We start from the raw sequence: 23760 nt of genomic DNA, 5'->3' as shown, positions 1-23760 counted from the left end.
AACATTTGGGTGAAATTCAGTGTTACGTGGTAATACTAATCTGGATAAAATTGAATTTGATTTACTGAATCAAATAAACTATCAACTCACACTAACAAATTGTTATTTTAATTATTTAATTCCCAGATTGAGTTGGTATCACAGGTCTTCTGTCTAAAATCTACTCAATAATATATTACTTAATATTACTTGTTACATTGCCGTCATCATCATGTCTAATGTCTAAAATCAATGTTACAAGACAAACCAAAAAGGCCTCACAACAAGCGCTATCGGGGGAACAAAGAAAAGGCCTGGCAATAAAAAAAACAGGAAGACCAAAAACAAACAGGAACACTTGCTACAGACATACAACTTAGGGTGGGACAAAATATAACCTGACATGGATGAGAGGTTGGGGGGTGCGGCTTAAATACAGGTGGGGGTGATTGTAAACTAAACTCAGCTGTGGGGGAAAAAAACATTGATTAACAAAAATGACAGGATGTGCAGTGGTTAAAAGAATAAAACAGGAAGTTACTCTTCTCCGTCTCTTCGGGTCATCACACACAAGACAATTATTACAGGGAAAGGCTCAGAGACGTTTGGGAGAAAAGAGGATACAGAGGAAAAGAGGGAATTCTTCCAGGTCATTTTACTCAGTTAGGCAAAAAGGACTATTTGAACAGAGCCCAAGTGAGCGATGACCACTAAGACAGGAAGTCAAACAAACACAGGAAATAAGAGACAAGGAACTTCAAAATAAAAAATAAAACAAAGATGGAGTTAATATATTTGCTGTAAAATAATGTACATAAACCGCTACATGTCACGATACTCCTGGTACAAGAACCGACGTGTCACATTGAAACGTAGGTCATTTTTTTCTATCACTAGAATATCCTAAAAGCTGTTGTAACTAGCTGTGCAACGTAGTTCTGCTACACACTTGGAAACCCCACCACTAAATCCTACACACAGCCTGCATAATGTTGAAATACGACACACAATGTATTTTTGTTTAAACAGTTGGTTCTGTACAGTATAGAATAAGCAGTGTGTGGCTACCAGATGGCAGCAGGGAACTAAAGAAGATGACTATGGTGACTTTATGTTCCAAATGTTAAAATATGTGCCCTTTCTATTAAGTTAAAAAAGAAATATGCTCTCAGTTCTGAATTACACAGACCTACAGTTTCAGGTATAGATACAGATTCGTATCCTCATTATACAGTAAAAAAACAATGTTTAGATCTTGTTTTTAGAAACAGACTATAAGAACTACAGCATCTCAAATAACATTTATACGACATCATGGCGAATATAATGTGCACTCAAAGCCTTTTAGGTGATTTAAGTTAGTGCCCCATTAGTCTTAAAAGGCTGCCTGTTTCTCTGAGATGCTCTTCTAAGCTATATACTGTCAACTCTACCCCTTAATAGGTTTGGGGATATTACTACACTTGTGATATTCAGCGAAAGAAAACTGGGGGTATTTAAGCACCCTGATTCAACTATAACAGGCTCACTTTAGTTATACAATTGTGATTCATAGAAGCCTAAATAAATATCACAATACTGCAATGTATCAGGCATGGATTAAATCAAGAGACACCAGTTCCTGTCATGTCAGTAAATTGACACATATTTCCTCAATTTCAGTTGTTTCTGACCGTCTTTGCTTTGATTAACTGAATGACCTGTCAAAAAAGGCTATTAGCTGATGTGCTTATGCAGATCCTGCAGGTTTTTGCTGACGAGGAAAAGGACAAATGTCTATTTTCTATACTCTCAGGGGTTGGAGCTTTCTGTGCTGAAACTGTTCCAGAGAGGCGTTGTGAGCATTTTCCTCGCTGCAGACATAAATGTAAAAAACATATCTAGGAGAAGTAAATGTATGAATTTTCACCCTTACATCGTACATGTCACTCAGAAGTAAACTTGTCCTTGGCGGAATTGAACATTTTTAAGAAACCTGTCTTTAGTTAATAACAAAATTAATTGGTTAAAAAAGAAGAGGAAATTTGTTAATAAATTTGTATTTCCTATATAACATCTTAATCTGAAGAAATGCAAGTGATGTTTTATATTGTTTGATCGTCTATTTCATGTTGTTGCACTTATGATTATACATTGGTTACTCCTGTATCCAATTAGTATGACGTGCAGCTATGAGATCTACACATGTGCAGAGGGATCCAGCTAACGAGTCGGAGGGAGGAGTCACCTCCTTTTTATGCTGGCAGTGGCCACGTGTTGTTCATTCTGTGTTTGCCACAATGGGGTCCAGGCATCTTCTTGTGTTTGTGCTTGCGTGTGTCAGCTGTAGTGATTCCTACGTCCTCGGCGTGAGAGAGCCTAACTACTGGCAGGTTGAGGATGACCCAGCAGCAGAACCTGAGAAATCCCACTCCTGGGAGTCTACTCGACGAGCTGACGTGCTCCAACCATCAGTCGACCAACTGTCCTGGAGGTATCCACAAGATCCAGTGGATATAGTGAAGGAGACCCCTGTCGACTTTGAACTGGCACAACCAGTGAAGGTTGAACTGCCGCAACCAGCGACGGTTGAACGTGTTGCCGTGAGGTGTGGGGAAAGCAGGATCCAGGTGGAAGTGAGCCAGGACTTGCTAGGTTCTGGTGAGCTGATAAACCCAGAGGATATCACCCTTGGTGGTTGTCCAGCCACTGAGCTCGATAGCTGGTCTAATGTGCTGGTCTTTGACTATGAGCTGCACAACTGTGGCAGTACGCGAGTGGTGAGGTTTTTCGTCATATAATTGATTGCTATCACATGTTTTAGGCAACACCTGTTAATGTGGTGTTCTTGTTTCCTCAGATGACCGGGGACACCTTAGTTTACGCTTTTACTCTGGTCTACAACCCCGACGTGTCCGGCGGAGTTCGCATCACAAGGAGCCAGAGTATGGAAATTGGAGTGGAGTGCCACTACCAGAGATGAGTCAAAAGCTGTCTCGGCCTGCACAGACCCACCTGAGTTTACTTCCTCCAAATCAACTGTTTAAGAGCGAACAATAAAGTTATTGCTGTCCCAGCACACTGGCTCCTTCTTGATATATGCCCCTAAAATTCCACACTGCACAAACCTATGGCTGAATGTCCAAATCTCATTAATGTTGATGCTCACGAAAGCTGGTACACCACCTCAATCATGCACTAGATAACTGTTGTACATTATCAGGTGACTTTGCAGCAACAAAGCAAATCTATCGTCAATGTAGCCGACATCTTAACATTACAAAAATCCCCTTCAAGGGAGACCGTTCCATTTGACCGTGCTTGAATGTCAAGCCTCATTGATGTGAAGCGTCTGCCTCGTCTCGTCCCACCGGATTCCTGTGCTGTCCTGAAATGTGGGCATCTGATTACTTTGGACTTTCGCTTGACTCAGACTGGATTTGACTTGTCAAATTTGCTTAGGACTGTTCTGAACTGAGTGAAATGACCTGAGAAGTGTAGGTAGCCACTCTGATACGAATGGAGTTTTAATGCTTCCATACTTTGCTCCTTCAGCATAGGACAGGCTTGATCCTTTACAAAAGGAATGGAGATCGTTCCATTCCAATATTTCATTAGTTTCATTATTTCATTTATTCGGCCAAGAAGAAATGTCAAATACAAGTAACCGTCAGGATAACTATTTTGCAACAGTGTTAAAATACATTGAACCTGGTTGTTTCATGTCATTTGCATGACCCCACACTAACACATGGAAGAAAGAATCTGATGCTGCTTTGTGGATCATCTTCAGAGAAATTGTGGTTTCCCCACTGCTGACTGACGTCACTAACCATACATAATTACTTCGCTTAGTGGAATCCCTAAATAATGGTTTTCCTTTACTAAATCTTCATGAATTCTCCTAAACATCTGTCCATAACCCTGTGACGTTTTCCCCAAGAGGCCAAAGCACAGTTAAATTATTTGACAATTTGAATTCAGGAATAGACTGGGTGGTGGAAAAGCCTTAGGTCTGTGTTAACTAAGCTTCCAACTAAGTTCTCCTCACAACGAGACATTTAGTTTGTTAAAAAGTAATTGAGTGAAAGTACACAATACAGGAAAATAAACTCCCAATATGGCGGCATCACGTAAAAAACAAGTACTAACTTTTACATATAGTTGGATTCTTTGTTCAATTTTTGTCAAATTATGATCTTTTGTATTGAATCGTTGTCTATTTCATGTTGTTGCACTTAGTATCACATGTGTAGCTATGAGATCTACACATGTGCAGAGGGATCCAGCTAACGAGTCGGAGGGAGGAGTCACCTCCTTTTTATGCTGGCAGTGGCCACGTGTTGTTCATTCTGTGTTTGCCACAATGGGGTCCAGGCATCTTCTTGTGTTTGTGCTTGCGTGTGTCAGCTGTAGTGATTCCTACTTCCTCGGCGTGAGAGATTCTAACTACTGGCAGGTTGAGGATGACCCAGCAGCAGAACCTGAGAAATCCCACTCCTGGGAGTCTACTCGACAAGCTGACGGGCTCCAACCATCAGTCGACCAACTGTCCTGGAGGTATCCACAAGATCCAGTGGATATAGTGAAGGAGACCCCTGTCGACTTTGAACTGGCACAACCAGTGAAGGTTGAACTGCCGCAACCAGCGACGGTTGAACATGTTGCCGTGAGGTGTGGGGAAAGCAGGATCCAGGTAGAAGTGAGCCAGGACTTGCTAGGTTCCGGTGAACTGATAAACCCAGAGGATATCACCCTTGGTGGTTGTCCAGCCACTGAGCTCGATAGCTGGTCTAATGTGCTGGTCTTTGACTATGAGCTGCACAACTGTGGCAGTACGCGAGTGGTGAGGTTTTTCTTCATATAATTGATTGCTATCACATGTTTTAGGCAACACCTGTTAATGTGGTGTTCTTGTTTCCTCAGATGACCGGGGACACCTTAGTTTACGCTTTTACTCTGGTCTACAACCCCGACGTGTCCGGCGGAGTTCGCATCACAAGGAGCCAGAGTATGGAAATTGGAGTGGAGTGCCACTACCAGAGATGAGTCAAAAGCTGTCTCTGCCTGCACAGACCCACCTGAGTTTACTTCCTCCAAATCAACTGTTTAAGAGCGAACAATAAAGTTATTTATGTCCCGGCACACTGGCTCCTTCTTGATATATGCCCCTAAAACTCCACAAGGCACAAACCTATGGCTGAACGTCCAAATTTCATCAATGACTTTGATGCCCATGCAAGATGGTATACTACCTCAATCATGTGCTAGATAACTGTTGTACGTTATCAGGTAACTTGGCAGCAGCAATGTAATTCTCTGAATATGGCCGGCATCTTAACATTCAAAAAATGACCTTAAAGGAGGCTGTCTTTTTACATTTGACCGTGCTTGAATATCAAGCCTCATAGATGTAAACCGTCTGCCTTGTCTTGTCCCAATGGATTTCTGTGCTCCGTCCTGAAAAATGTGGTCCTATATGAGGTTATTTTGCACTTGACCCGGACTGGATTTGAATTCTCAAATTTGCTTGGGACTGTTCTTAACTGCGTGAAATGACATGGAAGTAGTATAGGTGGCCGCAATGATACAAATGGTGCTTTTAATGCTTCCCTACTTTGCTCCTTCAGCATAGGACAGGCAGGAAATTGTAGTTTTGGCGCTGCTGACCAATGTTACTAACATGCATCATAATTACGTAGCTAAAGCCTAGTTTATGCTTCTGTGTTTTCAGAGAGACTCAAAGACACGCAGACGCAAGAGCCCCTTGTGTGTCCCTTGCGTGCCTTTTCACACCACCTTGCGTGCGTCGACCCATTTTTCTAGGCTTCCGTCGAAAGGCACGCAAGCTTCCTGCAGCCCGCAAGGCTGCGATTGGTCTGCCAACTACATCCTTTCCGAAGTCTTACATTTTCGTTTTGATAGCACAATACCACCATTATTAAAACGAATGTTTACGAGAGAACGGATCAGATTGAAGAGCTTTTGTCGGACAAAATGCGTAAATATGACCGCTTCTACAATCCGTCATCGGCGGATTATAAGGACGCGCGGATGGCCTCTGATTCACGAAGGGAGACTTCCACAAACATGCTTTGCCGGTCGAGGGGTGCACAAAGTTGTGGAGGAAAATACGGGACAAATATGTCCGCGATGAAAAGCAGCAGTGGCGATGTACGGGGCAATAAAGTCTATGATAAATAAATAAACAAACCAACGACTTCCACACCCAAAGACGTGACTTTCTAGGTTGTCTTCGACAAAAAACGTTACTCCACCTATTGTTCTGGCGGTGAATTGCACTGCAGCACGCAAGGCTTTTAGAACCATAAATTGAAACGAGTGCGTCGACACGACGGTGCGTAAATGCACAGAGGCAGAATCATGCGCCAGCCTTTAGTGAAGTTGAAATCTCGAAACGCTGTGGTTTTCCTTTCCTAAGTCTTAATGAATTCCCCTAACCATCTTTCCATGTGCCTGTGACGTTTTCCCCAAGAGGCCAAGGCATAGTTAATTTTTTTGACAATTTGAATTCAGCCCTACACTAGCCAGGAAGAGACTGGGTGGTGGAAAAGCCTTAGGTCTGTGTTAACTAAGCTTCCAACTAAATTCTCCTCACAACAAGACTTTAGTTTGTTAAAAAGTAATGAGTGAAAGTACACAATACAGCAAAATAAAAAACTCCCAATATGGCAGCATCATGTAAATACAAGTACTGAAGGCTGGCACATGCTTCTGCGTCGTTGCATCCACGCACTCGTTTCAATTCATGGTTTCAAAAAGTTTTGCGTGTTTTGCAGAGCAATTCACCTCCAGAACAACAGGTGGAGTAACGTTTTTTTGTCGAAGACGACCGAGAGAGTCACGTCTATTTATTTATTTGTTTATTTATTTATCATAGACTTTATTGCCCCGTGCATCGCCACTGCTGCTTTTCATCGCGGACACATTTGTCCCGTATTTTCCTCCACAACTTTGTGCACTTCTCGACCGGCAAACCGACGTTTGTGGCGATCTCCCTCAATGAATAAGAGGCTATCCGCGCGTCCTTATAGTCTGCCAATGACGGGTTGTATAAGCGGTCATATTTACGCATTTCTTCTGACAAAAGCTCTTCAATCTGATCTGTTCTCTCGTAAACATTCTTCGTTTTAATAATGACGGTATCGGGCTATGAAAACGGAAATGTGAGACTCCATAAAGGATGTAGTTAGCAGACCAATCACAGCCTTGCGGGCTGCAGGAGGCTTGCTTTCGACGCAAGCCTAGAAAAATGGGTCGACGCACGCAAGCACGCAAGGAGGTGTGAAAAGGCACGCAAGGGGGTCTTGCATCTGCGTCGCTCTGAAAACACAGAAGCATAAACTAGGCTTTAGTTATTTTTACATCTAGCAACATCTGGGCGACTGTCGGTGAGTGGGGAGCACGGTCGTCCTCCAATCGGAGGGTTCTCGGTTCGATCCCAGGCCCGGCTAACCCGCATGTCGATGTCTCCTTGGGCAAGACTTAACCCAACATTGCTCCTGTAGCTGCGACTACAGTGTATGAATGGGTGTGAATGATGTCACAAATGATGTTAATGCGCTTTGAGTGGTTGGAAGACTAGAAAAACACTATACAAGTACAGTCTATTTACCATTTAGTTGGTTTCCTTCTTTAATTTTTGTCAAATTATGATGTTTTGTATTGAGCCATTGTCTATTTCATGTTGTTGCACTTATGATTATACATTGGTTACTCCTGTATCCAATTAGTATGACGTGCAGCTATGAGATCTACACATGTGCAGAGGGATCCAGCTAACGAGTCGGAGGGAGGAGTCACCTCCTTTTTATGCTGGCAGTGGCCACGTGTTGTTCATTCTGTGTTTGCAACAATGGGGTCCAGGCATCTTCTTGTGTTTGTGCTTGCGTGTGTCAGCTGTAGTGATTCCTACGTCCTTGGCGTGAGAGAGCCTAACTACTGGCAGGTTGAGGATGACCCAGCAGCAGAACCTGAGAAATCCCACTCCTGGGAGTCTACTCGACGAGCTGACGTGCTCCAACCATCAGTCGACCAACTGTCCTGGAGGTATCCACAAGATCCAGTGGATATAGTGAAGGAGACCCCTGTCGACTTTGAACTGGCACAACCAGTGAAGGTTGAACTGCCGCAACCAGCGACGGTTGAACGTGTTGCCGTGAGGTGTGGGGAAAGCAGGATCCAGGTAGAAGTGAGCCAGGACTTGCTAGGTTCCGGTGAGCTGATAAACCCAGAGGATATCACCCTTGGTGGTTGTCCAGCCACTGAGGTCGACAGCTGGTCTAATGTGCTGGTCTTTGACTATGAGCTGCACAACTGTGGCAGTACGCGAGTGGTGAGGTTTTTCGTCATATAATTGATTGCTATCACATGTTTTAGGCAACACCTGTTAATGTGGTGTTCTTGTTTCCTCAGATGACCGGGGACACCTTAGTTTACGCTTTTACTCTGGTCTACAACCCCGACGTGTCCGGCGGAGTTCGCATCACAAGGAGCCAGAGTATGGAAATTGGAGTGGAGTGCCACTACCAGAGATGAGTCAAAAGCTGTCTCTGCCTGCACAGACCCACCTGAGTTTACTTCCTCCAAATCAACTGTTTAAGAGCGAACAATAAAGTTATTGCTGTCCCAGCACACTGGCTCCTTCTTGATATGCCCCTAAAACTCCACAAGGCACAAACTTATGGCTGAATGTCCAAATCTCATCAACGACTTTGATGCCCATGCAAGATGGTATACTGCCTCAATCATGCGCTAGATAACTGTTGTACATTATCAGGTAACTTGGCAGCAACAAAGCAATTCTCTGAATATGGCCGGCATCTTAACATTCAAAAAATGACCTTAAAGGAGGCTGTCTTTTTACATTTGACCGTGCTTGAATATCAAGCCTCATAGATGTAAACCGTCTGCCTTGTCTTGTCCCAATGGTTTTGTCGCGATGAGCTATAGTAGTTTGAGTGAGGAAGGCAACTTCCTTAAGAGTAGGGCTAAGAGCTACAAGGGCGAGTGGTATTATGCCTATTAAATTGTGCGTTTTATGCTTTTGCCAGCAGCGGAACTACTTTATAGTCACTGTGTATCTCATCGTTCTTAGCGAGTGAGTTCTGATATCGATCATATTCCTTAAGGTTTTGGAGATGACTCTTATTTGTTCGGTACACACAGTATTGCTTATCTTCCCCCCCCAATATCTAACGCGGATGATGGTGAAGTAGGTTAAGACGATACATTCGTGATACTCATTCTAACACTTTATTGAGTTAAGGAACCTTTTGATCAAGTTCTCACCCGGGACCTATATGTTTGACCTATAACCCCTGCGTTGAGTGAGCTCGTCCTTACATACCGATTAGGTCCCTAATGCCCTTGGGGGATGACTGGTACCTCTATGGATCAAGATAAGGGCACTCACCGGTGTCTGCAGGTTTCAAAGCGGTGTTCTTGACATTCAGCCCCTTGGAGGAGGCCCCCGGAAACAAATGGTATTTTGTTCCCCAAAAAGGAGAATTTTTATTTATATAAAAAAGCGAAAAGGTTTACACAAATTGAATAGAAAACAAAAGCAGTTATATCTTTCAAACCCTAAAGGTTAAAAAGGCAGTGCATCAATAGTTAATAAGCTAGATTCCCCGTCTTCGTGTGTGAGCAAGAAACAAGAAGTAAGCGCCTTTTGTGTGTTAAAACATGTTGTCTTATATACTTTTTTAGCAGAAGCAATGTGCATCACCGGGGTTTCGTTTGCGTCGATCGCAGTTTCGGTTCGGAAACTCCATCAAAGCAGGTTTGTGCGTTATTTGCGCTACTACGCACTTTATACAGGAAAACATTTTCACACCTTAAAGCAGGTTCATGAAACGGCTTCACATCTCAAGGCGCTATTTGCGCTACTAAGTGTCTATACAGGAAAACAGCTTTACATAGCAAACGGAAACATTCTTTTTATTTTTTTGGTGCAGGATTCTTGGTGCATTCTTATGTTTTTGTGAGCATTTTTGTTTTACACAGTATCCGGCTATACAACAGATTTCTGTGCTCCGTCCTGAAAAATGTGGTCCTATATGAGGTTATTTTGCACTTTCACTTGACCCATTCTGGATTTGAATTGTCAAATTTGCCTGGGACAGTTCTTAACTGAGTGAAATGACATGGAAGTAGTATGCCGCAATGATACCAATGGTGCTTTTAATGCTTCCCTACTTCGCTCCTTCAGCATAGGACAGGCTGGCCCATCCTTTACAAAAGGAATGGAGATAGTTCCGCGCCAACATTTCATTAGTGACGTGTCGTTCGGCCAAGAGTAAATCATTTGCGAGAAACTCCAATGATGCAACTAACCGTGAGTATAAGTAATTTATTTTGCAACCGTGTTAAAGACCTTGAACCTGGTTTCATGTCGTTTGCATGACACAGCACTAACACATAGAAGAAAGAATCTGATGTTGCTTTGTGGGTCATCTTCAGAGAAATTGTAGTTTCGGCGCTGCTGACCAACGTCACTAACATGCGTCATAATTACGTAGCTTAGTGAAGTTGGAATCTCTAAACACTGGTTTTCCTTTCCTAAATCTTCATGAATTCCCCTAACCATCTTTCCATGACCCTGTGACGTTTTCCCCAAGAGGCCAAGGCACAGTTCATTTTTTTGACAATTTGAATTCAGCCCTACACTAGCCGGGAGGAGACTGGGTGGTGGAAAAGCCTTAGGTCTGTACTAACTAAGCTTCCGACTGAGTTTTCCTCACAAGACTTTTAAGTAATTGAGTGGAAGTACACAATACAGAAAAATAAAAAACTCCCAATATGGCAACATCACGTGAATACAAGTACTTAGTTACTTTGACATCTAGTTGGATTCCTTGTTTAATTTTCATCAAATTATGAGGTTTTGAATTGAACCATTGTCTATTTCATGTTGTTGCACTTATGATTATACATTGGTTACTCCTGTATCCAATTAGTATGACGTGCAGCTATGAGATCTACACATGTGCAGAGGGATCCAGCTAACGAGTCGGAGGGAGGAGTCACCTCCTTTTTATGCTGGCAGTGGCCACGTGTTGTTCATTCTGTGTTTGCAACAATGGGGTCCAGGCATCTTCTTGTGTTTGTGCTTGCGTGTGTCAGCTGTAGTGATTCCTACGTCCTTGGCGTGAGAGAGCCTAACTACTGGCAGGTTGAGGATGACCCAGCAGCAGAACCTGAGAAATCCCACTCCTGGGAGTCTACTCGACGAGCTGACGTGCTCCAACCATCAGTCGACCAACTGTCCTGGAGGTATCCACAAGATCCAGTGGATATAGTGAAGGAGACCCCTGTCGACTTTGAACTGGCACAACCAGTGAAGGTTGAACTGCCGCAACCAGCGACGGTTGAACGTGTTGCCGTGAGGTGTGGGGAAAGCAGGATCCAGGTAGAAGTGAGCCAGGACTTGCTAGGTTCCGGTGAGCTGATAAACCCAGAGGATATCACCCTTGGTGGTTGTCCAGCCACTGAGGTCGACAGCTGGTCTAATGTGCTGGTCTTTGACTATGAGCTGCACAACTGTGGCAGTACGCGAGTGGTGAGGTTTTTCGTCATATAATTGATTGCTATCACATGTTTTAGGCAACACCTGTTAATGTGGTGTTCTTGTTTCCTCAGATGACCGGGGACACCTTAGTTTACGCTTTTACTCTGGTCTACAACCCCGACGTGTCCGGCGGAGTTCGCATCACAAGGAGCCAGAGTATGGAAATTGGAGTGGAGTGCCACTACCAGAGATGAGTCAAAAGCTGTCTCTGCCTGCACAGACCCACCTGAGTTTACTTCCTCCAAATCAACTGTTTAGACGCAAACAATAAAGTTATTGCTGTCCCAGCACACTGGCTCCTTCTTGATATATGCCCCTAAAATTCCACACTGCACAAACCTATGGCTGAACGTCAATCTCATTAATGTTGATGCTCACGAAAGCTGGTACACCACCTCAATCATGCGCTAGATAACTGTTGTACATTATCAGATGACTTTGCAGCAACAAAGCAAATCTCTTGTCAATGTAGCCGACATTTTAACATCACAAAAATCCCCTTCAAGGGAGACCGTTCCATTTGACTGTGCTTGAATGTCAAGCCTCATTGATGTGAAGCGTCTGCCTCGTCTCGTCCCACCGGATTCCTGTGCTGTCCTGAAATGTGGGCATCTGATTACTTTGGACTTTCGCTTGACTCAGACTGGATTTGACTTGTCAAATTTTCTTAGGACCGTTCTGAACTGAGTGCAATGACCTGGAAGTAGTGTAGGTAGCCACCCTGATACGACTGGAGTTTTAATGCTTCCATACATTGCTCCTTCAGCATAGGACAGGCTTGGTCCTTGATCCTTTACAAAAGCAATGCAGATCGTTCCATTCCAATATTTCATTAGTGATTTATTGTTCGGCCAAGAAAAAATCATGACCAAGAAATGTCAAATACAAGTAACCGTCAGGATAACTATATTTTGCAACAGTGTTAAAATACATTGAACCTAGTTTCATGTCATTTGCATGACCCCACACTGTAACACATGGAAGAAAGAATCTGATGCTGCTTTGTGGATCATCTTCAGAGAAATTGGGGTTTCCCCACTGCTGACCGACGTCACTAACCATACATAATTACTTCGCTTAGTGGAATCCCTAAACAATTCCAACTAAATTCTCCTCACAACGAGACTTTAGTTTGTTAAAAAGTAATGAGTGAAAGTACAAAATACAGCAAAATAAACTCCCAATATGGCAGCATCACGTAAATACAAGTACTTACTTTGACATCTAGTTGGATTCTTTGTTCAATTTTTGTCAAATTATGATGTTTTGTATTGAATCATTGTCTATTTCATGTTGTTGCACTTATGATTATACATTGGTTACTCCTGTATCCAATTAGTATGACGTGCAGCTATGAGATCTACACATGTGCAGAGGGATCCAGCTAACGAGTCGGAGGGAGGAGTCACCTCCTTTTTATGCTGGCAGTGGCCACGTGTTGTTCATTCTGTGTTTGCCACAATGGGGTCCAGGCATCTTCTTGTGTTTGTGCTTGCGTGTGTCAGCTGTAGTGATTCCTACGTCCTCGGCGTGAGAGAGCCTAACTACTGGCAGGTTGAGGATGACCCAGCAGCAGAACCTGAGAAATCCCACTCCTGGGAGTCTACTCGACGAGCTGACGTGCTCCAACCATCAGTCGACCAACTGTCCTGGAGGTATCCACAAGATCCAGTGGATATAGTGAAGGAGACCCCTGTCGACTTTGAACTGGCACAACCAGTGAAGGTTGAACTGCCGCAACCAGCGACGGTTGAACGTGTTGCCGTGAGGTGTGGGGAAAGCAGGATCCAGGTGGAAGTGAGCCAGGACTTGCTAGGTTCTGGTGAGCTGATAAACCCAGAGGATATCACCCTTGGTGGTTGTCCAGCCACTGAGCTCGATAGCTGGTCTAATGTGCTGGTCTTTGACTATGAGCTGCACAACTGTGGCAGTACGCGAGTGGTGAGGTTTTTCGTCATATAATTGATTGCTATCACATGTTTTAGGCAACACCTGTTAATGTGGTGTTCTTGTTTCCTCAGATGACCGGGGACACCTTAGTTTACGCTTTTACTCTGGTCTACAACCCCGACGTGTCCGGCGGAGTTCGCATCACAAGGAGCCAGAGTATGGAAATTGGAGTGGAGTGCCACTACCAGAGATGAGTCAAAAGCTGTCTCTGCCTGCACAGACCCACCTGAGTTTACTTCCTCCAAATCAACTGTTTAAGAGCGAACAATAAAGTTATTTATGTCCCAGCACACTAGCTCTTGCTTGATCTAGTCCTTTTTTAACTCCAGGCACAAACCCATGACCGGTGATTGTCTTGTTTGAAGTGTAAATTCAAAATGTTTATTCAAATCGACTGTACTATATTTTTATGTCATCAGATCCAACTCTCAGGAAAGAAACAATGAATTGACAGAATGCACAAATTAATGGAAAAATAACTAACATTACAAAAATCACCTTCAAGGGAGACCCTTTGTTACAATTGACTGTGCTTGAGTACCAAGCATCATTGATGTAAAGAGTTTCGTCCCACTGGATTCCTGTGATCTGTCCTGAAAAAGTGGTCTTTTGTTGTGTTAGCTTCGTCTTTCACTTCACCTATACTTTAGCCAGGAACGGGCTGGGTGGTGGAATAGGTTCATCTTTCACTTCACCTATACTTTAGCCAGGAACGGGCTGGGTGGTGGAAAAATCTTTAGTTCTATGTTAACTTGGCTCCCAACTGAATTTTCCTCCCAATGATTCTTTGGAAACCGAACTAGGCACAAACGTGTCCATCTAATCCATGATTTCCATGCTCACAGAAGCGGGTGCACCACCTGAATCGTGCACTAGATAACTGTTTGTACGTTATCAGGTCACTTTCCTTGCACAGATGGTCTTTGTAAGCTAGGTGCAAAGTCCTAGACTCAAGGTCTCCATGAGAACGAGCAGAAAATGGCTACTCGCGTTGGTGCTGACGTGTTTGCACCTCCACATTTTGGGCTAAGGGATCAGGTTTGCTGGTGTCAAAGTACCTGCTAATCCGTACAAAAGCTAATGTAGCGGATGTGTTCCTCTTAAACTTTCAATTTTGTCTAAATATGAATATTTGATTTAAAACTAATTTTAAATGTTTACATGGATTCATAGCTAGTGTTAGGGTAATCCGGTTAGGATTCATTGCTTTTCTTTTTATGGTGCTGTAACACAAGTTATTGGAATTATTCAACTGTCCATGTCTATATGAACACAAGACAATTTACTTGTGTTCAAAGCCTGAGCACACCATAAAGTAACTCAATGGAGCCTTTGACTTCTACGGAGGTGTTGTACCATGGAGCTATTTCCTTTGGCAATACCAAGTAAATATGTGCATCTGGTTGAAAAGACCCAGCTTTCTAGGTTGATGTGGGCTGGGTCCTCCAATGACTGCATAGTCTCAACTGAGCGGTCTGTTTGGCCAACACAGGAATTTCCTGTTTGCGTCTCAGCTTTGCCCTTGCCACATCCATTCCCTGGCAACAGAAAAAGCCTTATAACTCAAAAAGGTATAGAATGCATCAATACATTGTTATCTTATTTGATTTAATTCAGGAAGATATGCTTCACTTCTGGAGCAATGTTTGTGCCAGAGTGAAGAGCATTTTGTGGTCCTTTTAAATTCAATTTAAATGGTCACGCCATGTACATTTAGCTAAGAGTAATATTAAAATCTAAAGGCAGAGAAAATCAACCAATACAGTCAAAAAAGCAACAGCAGCGGTGAAATACATTTGTTATTAACTTGTATGCAGACTTTTTTTCTGCATAGGATACAAGCTAGTTTGACCAACCTTAAGCTATTACAAAATGTGTCTCCCCCCCCATCAACTAAGCTGCTTAATATCCAATAAAACAGTCACTTTTGTTCTATTTGTCTACTTTCGCAAACATATGAGGAGGACATACTGTGTGGCTAAAAGCCCATTGAATGGTGGATAAGGAATGGCTATAAAGTTAAAACCATCTGTCCACGCTTTACACTGCGGGTGAATGGAACTTTATTGCCAGAACCGTGACCCTACGACTCAATCCATTTAGCATGGGTGCCACGTTCATGCTATCACTGTTTATGTGTGTGAGCAAGTGTATATGTACTTTTATTTCATGATTAGATACTGTATATTCTAAGTTTGTAAAGCTCCATTTAGAATGTGTCATGTGTTTATTGTACATACATTTCAACCTGGAATATTGATTTGTTCGGAAGTTCACCATTGTTTAACATCTGTCAAAGCTGTTAGTCATTAAGAGATGGAGCCATAATGAGTCATCTGTACTCATTGGTGTATTGATCTGCTGAGATTACGGTTGTTGAGCAAACATCATAATATCTAGGATTTCCACGGGCAAGAATTTTCCATTCCCAGTTTCCGTTAGCTGCTCCGATTTCAGACGAAATTACAAATAAATATTTGTATATTTAAATAAATATTTGTAATTTCTCATTCACACAGTACTATTTAACATTTCTAGGGAAAGTCGTTTAATACCTTTGTTAGCTCATAGAAATTTGTATTCCACATTTAACAATAAAATCACAAGTCTGTATGTAATAATAATGTTTTTCTTCCTCTTTGATCAGAAACAAAACAACGCATGTACTTTCCCAGTACATGTGTGAAAAAAAGCACTGCAGGAAGGGGATTATGTGGTCCTAGAATTCTATACATTCCTAAACTTCAGAAAAGGAAGAGTGTGGATTGGATTATTTCATGGAAAGCAGACTCAAGCTGGCACTTGCCACCTGTCATTGGTTGTCAATCACTGCCACCTTTCTTTGCCTCCACATGTTTATGTTAGGGTTCCTTCTCTGCAACGACTGTGATCAGAACAAAGAAACGAAACAGACTGTGCCTGGAGAAGAGCTGGATCACAGCAGTTGCCTCCTTGCCACTGAGACTGACAAAGATCCTTAGTGAAGAACAAGTTTCTTACTCAAATGTAAATGAAAAAGCACTCAGTCAATGTGGCAATGCAATCTTCACAGTTGACAGTTTAAGAAATCAGATGATGGCACAGCCATGTGTACTACCTTTTTTTCTCAACCAAAAATTCTTTGTGGCTAAAAAATACCTCACAAGGGGTGAATCACTGAAAAATGTTGAGAACCACTGCTCTGATCACAATGAAGTTGCAATTAAACACTTTTCCTGTCCTTTAACCACAGGAGAAGTCTCTGTTTAAATACTACATACAGTGTAAACTGGGCAGTCTCCTGTTTCCGTTTCATAAAATCTATGATATGATAACCCATCATCATCATCAAGAATCTTAACATCTTTTTTGTTAAGATTCTTCATATGGTCTCTGTCTTAATGCGAACCAAAACAAAGTTTGAAAACGTGAAGATCTTCAGTCTTACTTTGTACTTGAGGCCTTTTGCAGTCATCTGTGGGAGCACTTGATGGTATCTACAGAAATTGTCTGCCATCCATGATTAGTTAATCCATTCCGAACAGGGCTCCATTCCTCGTACGTGGCTAATTGAGTTAGCCGGAAAATTTGCAGGATAAAATTTCAAAGATCAGGCTTTTCGGTTCAAGTCTGGCAAAATCACCTGCTCCCGCGCAGGCAAAGTCAACTGGATAAACTTGGCAAAGGGGCAATCATTGGGAAAGCCGCTGCATGCCGTGCTATTCACAAAGTTCTGTTTGTTTATTTGACGTTTAAGGCACTTAGGAATTTTGCATGTTTCACTGCTTCGATTGATCGAATTTCTGATCTGAGCATACACAGATTTGCAAACACATCTTTAACCTTCTTGTTCTATACATGTCTACAAACAAATATATGCTACATAAGCGCATACAGTACATATATCCTCATAACTATTCATTTGTAATCGATAATCTTTGGGAAAGTTTTGATTTCTGTATTTTCATTTTTCTTTTTTCTCAATTCAGTTCAGCTTTCAGCTTCCTAGTATTTTATCATTTCTGTATTTTCAGCAATTGTTTCAAATTCATTCCTGCTGCAGCTTTCAGCATTCTAAGGCATTTTCAGGAGGAAATTCTTTTTCTAATTTGATATGTAGCAGAAGCACGCATTTTAATCGTCAATATCCCTGACAAATATGCTCATTTAATTGTGACATCCCAAATTGTGATTGCATTTAAAATTGGATCAATTGTCTAGACATAATTCTTACTTAGGTTTCTTGTATAAACGGATCACAAAGGTTGGTGTAGGCAACAAAACAGTTTTGTTAGGTTAGATTACAGGTTACAGGTCATCTAGCTGACACTTTTATCCAAAGCGACTTACATTGCATTTTTAACCCATGGGTTTTTACATTTTTGCACACGGAGCAATTAGGGAGCAACCTCGAACCGCCAACATTGCGGTTCCCAGCACACCCTCTCTACCCCTGCGCCACGTCCACCCCAGGTCTAACTAAAAAGTTGTTGGTTTGACTAAAAGCCCTCAGACATGTGTGAATCCTGTGAAAACTGAATGCTGCTTCTACATGTTTAGTTTTGACTCTGGGAACAGAAAGGTGACCCGTCCCAGACGACCTGACCGGTCAGGATGGTTCTTAAGGTAGCACCAGGTAAGACATGTATTTTGGCTCAAAACTATTCAGGGCTTCATAAACCAACGGTAAGATTTTAATTTAAATTCGTTGTTGGATATAAAGCCAGTGTGAAGACCTCAGAACTGGAGTGCTGTAATCCACTTTCTTGGTCATAGTAAAGCCTCAAGCAAAGGTGTTCTGAATCAGCTGCAGGCTCGGTTCTTGCTCACATTGTTCCTTTTTTGCCCTCTTTGCAAATGTGTTTTCTCTCGTTCGTATTGTGTAATAATTTCCTTTTTAATTTGCACTGAAATTCCTTTCATTTGGTTTGTTCTTGGTCCCATTAATTTGAAGTGTTTGATCTCATTCTATTACATTTAGGCCTGTAAGTACTTTAAGTTGTACGTTGGACAGTTGTTTTCTCTTAATGCCTCAATAGGTAGATCTTATTGGTCACCAAGGCCGAGGTCAGGGACCTTGGACTTAAAATGGTTTAGAACTACCAAACCAGGCGTGGGCACCATTTCCGCAAACCAATTGCATCAGTGCTGTAAGAATGTAAAGAAGGTTCCCCTCTCTGCTGCTGTCAGTTGCACCAGAATGCACCAGATGCATCCCTCCGCCGCCCCAGACACCTCCAATCCGCAGCAAACCCCAGTTTTAAAGGATTGCAGACTGCAGACTGGTGGTGTTCTCCACCACCAGGGTCTGTCAGTTTATATATACTTGCTGTAGAAACCTGTTGTATTGATATTTTCTTCTTCACTGTAACAATGACTATTTGCATAGAAAATTATATAATTTAGACAAAATGTATTATTTATTTTAAATAGTTTGGGATCCAAAAGAAGAAATTAATTATTAAAACTTTACTTCCTATTTACTAAAATTGCACGTAACAGTAGTGTAAGACTGAAGATGAGAGAGGCTCAATATAAATGCCAGGTCCTAATGGCACTTATTCCTCCAGTCAATATCCATGACTGGAAGGGACATTCATATCTACACTCCAGTTTTATCCAGTTGGTTATCTGCCAGCATTTATATATTTATACAATTAGTGGGTGTAGACATATCTCACAACATGAAAGGACTACTGAAGGAAAGATCCTAGCAGCATCAAAATCTCAATTTACTAAATTCAAACTTCAATTGGCATGGCTATCAGTTACTGCAACTTCAGCCCCAAGACCTGATTAGTGGTAGCCCTGTCAAATTAAATGTGCATGTCTGGACGACATATTGGACTCTCTGAAGCCAACTCTCCCACTCAGGGAGTCAACGTTGAGGCCAAATCTCTGACATGGCACAATCAGAATGTCCTTATTGGAGTAGTCTATTTCCTTGATTGAGCTCAAGTTTCGCAAATGAGGCACCAGCCGGGGCCAGAGCTCCCTGGGGAATTAGCAAAGTGGGAAGGAAATACAATAAAATGTCAGGGCCAATTAAACTATAAATGCATTAGGTCTTGCTCACCAGTTGCTTGCCTTTTCCAGCTAAATGATTCTAGAAATGGAACTGTCAACCAATATGCATAATGTGAAAATGCTCTAATGTTTTTTTGCCTGGTTCAACATGCTAAACATGAATTCTGGTGCAGCAGACTCCACCCGAGCCATTAGGACCAATAAGTTCACTTCTCTGTGGAAGATGCATGACATGAAAAAATGAGTGATGTTTCAATCAAGTGCAGAATTGACATCATACTTTATTTATCCTGTCAGCCATTGGTTATTAACCTAACTTTAAATTTACCACATTAGTAATCATACCAGTGGATCATAAGTGATGGACAAATCATGTATATGACTTTCTAGCTTCCATGACAGCATATCAATTGTAAGCCTGTGTGTATGCAGGCTCAGAGAAAAACAACTTTGTTTGCTGTCTGTTTATATAGAGTATGGGAGCCAATCTCCTGATATTATGAACGACAATGGACCTATTATACAAATGCTTTATTTACCAAACATTGCAGATCACTAAATAAGAAACTGGATCTGTCCACGATGACCACAAATACAGATTCTTTAAAAATTCACTGTTGTTGTGCTCCCACCGTAGCCTAAAAACCAAGGCTAAGCTTTGGAATGTAATGCTGCTTCAGGACATAAAACCCCTGCAAAGAATTTGTCCTCACCTAGGTTTGATTTCTCTCTCTTTTGGCGAAGCAACCCTGAGATATGACTGGTCAAGCCACAGACACCACATGGGTCCCTCTGCTCTGGACTGAGAGTTGATAAGGAACTCCCTCTCTAAAAAATGTCTTTTCGAATTGACTTGCATCGATGATAGGATTAAGGATTCAGGCTCTCCAGCTTTCAGCGATTAGGCCTCTCCAACCCAACGCCCCCCTCGACCAAACCTCGTCAGTGATACCTATGTTCCAGCTTGCGTGTTAGAGAGCACGAACCACTGTAGCATCACCAAGAAACCCAGCCGTTTACAAGATCCCCAATCGATTCCTGCGACAAAGGACCAAGAGGATGCTGGGTTAAACACGACTCGAGGATACACAACAAATCCTATTAACTTACAGTAAGGCTACGACTGGCCAGAAGTTAGATTAGCATGCTCGTTATTTTTGTTTTGATGTTTACTACATTGTTTAACGAGCAATTGTGTATGTTTATGAACTGCATGACAGTCTGATGAAGTTAACTGCTATCGTGTCTCACTGAAGTGGATAAGATCTGCTTTGGGTTGAGTCTTTTCTTCTATTTTTGAATTAACACCGCTGTCCCTCCACACGTATAGATACAGACAAATCTTACACTATGCAAGGACCAGACGTGGTGGACAAACACAGGCTCTTAGCAGCACCTGGGCCAGCTCGTAGCCACGCGTAGCCTGCCGTATGGTCAATAGCTTTGCTGCCAGCGAGCGCCTCCCTCCCTCACTCACACAAAACAGCACAACACACTCCTCTCCCTCCACAATCCTACACGATTAAATGTTTTTGTTTGTTGTTTAGATATTGGGATGTCGTATACAAGCTTTTGTTGACTTGAAATTGTATTGATCTGATTAGTATTGTTGAAAGTTAATAAACCTGGAAACATAGCCAGTACAAACTGAAACCTTCCATTCTGTGCTCTTAATGAGTGTATATCAATTACGAGACTTGATTTAGGGTTTAGTTATTAGTCCCTTTTTAGGGCGGTGCCCTGATATTTATTTTTAATTATCTTCGTGATTATTAATAATTCTATTGATGTTGATTATTCATTTCACACTGGCTATTAACCAAAACAATGCTCCTATACCGTTCCCAACACGGTTTTATTGAAAAAGAGCACTCTTTATTAGTATAATTTATTAGCAATATGACTGCTGGCCACAGACACAGTCTGTATTAATGTGATGTTAAAGTGACACGACAGCAGTGCATCAATCCCCTTCACGGCTTTCCACTAAGAAGCCATTTATTGCCGTATATGTTACATAGAAGAATTTGACTTGGTGAATTGGTGCAATGTAAGAATAAAATAAGATAAAGTCTAAATTCAATGTGCTAAATAAGAAACTGACTCTTAATGCAATGGGATTTTATGATGCAAGAAGTGGGCAGAGTTAGAGTCAACCGAAAAAATAATAAGTAGTATGCCACAACTTTAAACAGTAGCGTGCTGTAAAAAAATATTTTCTTCCAAGACGTCAACCGTTGCTATATTTTACAGTATTCAACTGTATTCTCGTAATTTTTTTTGTAATTTGTTACAGTGTAAATATTTTCTCAATAATTGCATGCTTTTGATTTTGATCTATATTGTTTGGTGTGAGTGTGTGAGTGTGTGGCCCATTTGGTTATTTTTATAGTTCTTAGAGCTGATGGAAGGCTGGTTTAATACATATCTTTGAATGAATGTTATCTTTTTTTAAATTGTTTAAATGTTGTAATCTGGGGAATCCTATGCCTTAGTCTGTTAACTTCGGTCACCTGTGGATCTGTGGTTAAATAATTCTACTAGAAAATATCCTCAACCTGCGGTACTGGTGGTCATTTCATTTTATCTGTTTTTAAAGGATACAAAACTTTGTGGAGCTGTGTTTAGCCATGATGTGCAGTATATGCCCTTGGTAAATCCTTTGAGGATCTGAGAGTGTTTTATTGATATTTTCAAACGGAAACCAAAAAACTGATCAGTTCAGTCTGGCTTTTATGTAGTATATTTCAATTTGTTTTTAGTTTCTATCCAATTTTACAGTGTATTTATTTTTTAGATTTATACATTTATTTCACTCCGTTCTACTCAATGTATTCTGTGTTGCACATTTCTGTTCATAGTTATTTTCTTCACTTCGTGTGGTCTGTTATTGTCTTGACTCCTGTTGCAATAGTCTAGAGACCTTCGGACTAAGTTATTCACCACCTTGTATCAGGGGGATCTCAGATTTAGGGAAAGAAATCAGCAGTGGTATAAATGGTCTACTGCCACATCTCAAAGGAATGCAGTCAGCCCTCATTTCCACAATGTGCATTGTTACATTGTTTGCGCTCTGCTGTGAATTAATATTGTGGGAAACATGAGTGTTGGCCAAACAATCTAATTGGAACTAAACTCCTCAATGTGGCTGCAATCAACTCTATATGACAAGGATGATCTTATTTAATAGCCTGTAGGTGTCATCTGTCCATTCACTTTCAAGACATTTGACTGGGCTAGATGAATATTTGTTTAAATATTTAAATAAATATCCTATATCCAGTCATTTGATATGCTTGAAGTTTCTGCTTGACCACAGCGGCAAGATCCTTTTTTGATTTATAGCAGTATCTCTCAAGGTCATTAGATCTGAAACAGAAAGGCAATCGTGGTACTGTATTATTTATATTTGGAGCCCAGTTGGTAATTTTTTGTCCATGGGCCTGTAGGATTTACATAACTATCATTCTAACTGTTTATTTGTGCAATCCCCCCACAAACTGACGAAAGTATACGGTTTCGAATATAGAGTCCATCTGTAAAAAGAAGAATCTTATAAAATATTTGTGTCAAATTGATGTTGAATATTCTTTTTTACTGCAAAATTACACCAGGTTATTGAATTGCTGCGTGCAATCCACATGACTTTTGAGGCTATTATAGACAGGGAATAACACCTTAGGCCCACCTCTGACTTCAACTTCAATTTCATGCATCACATGACTACATCCACTAATAAAGTAAGTAATAAAGGAGGCAAAATGTTGTTTGTGGCAATAAGACGATGTTGGTATCCAAAATATGTTTGTCCCTGTGTGAGCCATTTTCACATGTATTTATTTACCATCCCAATTGTACATGTTACTCACAGGAAACATTGGCTATTTAGATTATTACTGGGAAATTAAGGGCAATATTATGTAAACAATCATGAACATTCTCTATTTACCACGTACTTGTACATCACATATGGGCCACTTTATATCCGATAATGTAAATACACAGGCCTATCTACATCCCTGACCCCATACCGAGATCCATCATGTTATGAGCCATTGTTTATATTCTATATATTATGATTTTACACCACGTAGACATCTTAGACGTTTATATTTCCCACTTTATGATATTAATGTATGGGTAATATATATATTGAATATATTGGAATCTATATTTATGAATGGAAATAATAAAGTTAAATTGATTATTGCCGTTTTGCCGAACATAAAACATAAAACACTGAAATATGAACG

The 23760-nt window shown here is 41.4% G+C and overlaps 5 protein-coding genes across 5 annotated transcripts; all 5 read left to right on the top strand.

Moving 5' to 3' along the window:
• The first annotated feature begins 2185 nt into the window (after nt 1-2185).
• Nucleotides 2186-3041, top strand: LOC120830069 (zona pellucida sperm-binding protein 3). The gene is made up of 2 exons (XM_040194585.2): nt 2186-2738; nt 2819-3041. The coding sequence occupies exons 1-2, from the start codon at nt 2259-2261 to the stop codon at nt 2939-2941; spliced, it is 603 nt and encodes a 200-aa protein (XP_040050519.1). The 5' UTR covers nt 2186-2258; the 3' UTR covers nt 2942-3041.
• Nucleotides 3042-4252: 1211 nt separating this feature from the next.
• LOC144404984 (zona pellucida sperm-binding protein 3-like) lies at nt 4253-5103 on the top strand. The gene is made up of 2 exons (XM_078098521.1): nt 4253-4804; nt 4885-5103. The coding sequence occupies exons 1-2, from the start codon at nt 4325-4327 to the stop codon at nt 5005-5007; spliced, it is 603 nt and encodes a 200-aa protein (XP_077954647.1). The 5' UTR covers nt 4253-4324; the 3' UTR covers nt 5008-5103.
• A 2658-nt stretch (nt 5104-7761) lies between these two features.
• On the top strand, nt 7762-8613 carry LOC120830053 (zona pellucida sperm-binding protein 3). Its single transcript, XM_040194584.2, has 2 exons — nt 7762-8314; nt 8395-8613. Exons 1-2 carry the CDS (start codon nt 7835-7837, stop codon nt 8515-8517), a joined length of 603 nt encoding a protein of 200 aa, XP_040050518.2. The 5' UTR covers nt 7762-7834; the 3' UTR covers nt 8518-8613.
• A 2376-nt stretch (nt 8614-10989) lies between these two features.
• On the top strand, nt 10990-11841 carry LOC120826120 (zona pellucida sperm-binding protein 3). Its single transcript, XM_040188120.2, has 2 exons — nt 10990-11542; nt 11623-11841. Exons 1-2 carry the CDS (start codon nt 11063-11065, stop codon nt 11743-11745), a joined length of 603 nt encoding a protein of 200 aa, XP_040044054.2. The 5' UTR covers nt 10990-11062; the 3' UTR covers nt 11746-11841.
• A 1073-nt stretch (nt 11842-12914) lies between these two features.
• LOC120823118 (zona pellucida sperm-binding protein 3) lies at nt 12915-13799 on the top strand. Its single transcript, XM_040183246.2, has 2 exons — nt 12915-13492; nt 13573-13799. The coding sequence occupies exons 1-2, from the start codon at nt 13013-13015 to the stop codon at nt 13693-13695; spliced, it is 603 nt and encodes a 200-aa protein (XP_040039180.2). The 5' UTR covers nt 12915-13012; the 3' UTR covers nt 13696-13799.
• The last annotated feature ends 9961 nt before the right edge of the window (nt 13800-23760 follow it).

Source organism: Gasterosteus aculeatus, chromosome 1 (genome assembly GCF_964276395.1).
Source record: "Gasterosteus aculeatus chromosome 1, fGasAcu3.hap1.1, whole genome shotgun sequence".
In the NCBI taxonomy this organism is placed as follows: Eukaryota; Metazoa; Chordata; class Actinopteri; order Perciformes; family Gasterosteidae; genus Gasterosteus; species Gasterosteus aculeatus.
The sequence above is the reverse complement of the archived record's forward strand: the minus strand, read 5'-3'. Positions and strand labels throughout refer to the sequence as shown.

Bases quoted from the DNA above. Each gene is read 5' to 3' on its own strand.
- LOC120830053 (XM_040194584.2), top strand. From the start codon at position 7,835: ATGGGGTCCAGGCATCTTCTTGTGTTTGTGCTTGCGTGTGTCAGCTGT. The intron at 8,315-8,394 runs GTGAGGTTTTTC...TTGTTTCCTCAG, and splicing joins ACTGTGGCAGTACGCGAGTG to ATGACCGGGGACACCTTAGT.
- LOC120823118 (XM_040183246.2), top strand. From the start codon at position 13,013: ATGGGGTCCAGGCATCTTCTTGTGTTTGTGCTTGCGTGTGTCAGCTGT. The intron at 13,493-13,572 runs GTGAGGTTTTTC...TTGTTTCCTCAG, and splicing joins ACTGTGGCAGTACGCGAGTG to ATGACCGGGGACACCTTAGT.
- LOC120830069 (XM_040194585.2), top strand. From the start codon at position 2,259: ATGGGGTCCAGGCATCTTCTTGTGTTTGTGCTTGCGTGTGTCAGCTGT. The intron at 2,739-2,818 runs GTGAGGTTTTTC...TTGTTTCCTCAG, and splicing joins ACTGTGGCAGTACGCGAGTG to ATGACCGGGGACACCTTAGT.
- LOC120826120 (XM_040188120.2), top strand. From the start codon at position 11,063: ATGGGGTCCAGGCATCTTCTTGTGTTTGTGCTTGCGTGTGTCAGCTGT. The intron at 11,543-11,622 runs GTGAGGTTTTTC...TTGTTTCCTCAG, and splicing joins ACTGTGGCAGTACGCGAGTG to ATGACCGGGGACACCTTAGT.
- LOC144404984 (XM_078098521.1), top strand. From the start codon at position 4,325: ATGGGGTCCAGGCATCTTCTTGTGTTTGTGCTTGCGTGTGTCAGCTGT. The intron at 4,805-4,884 runs GTGAGGTTTTTC...TTGTTTCCTCAG, and splicing joins ACTGTGGCAGTACGCGAGTG to ATGACCGGGGACACCTTAGT.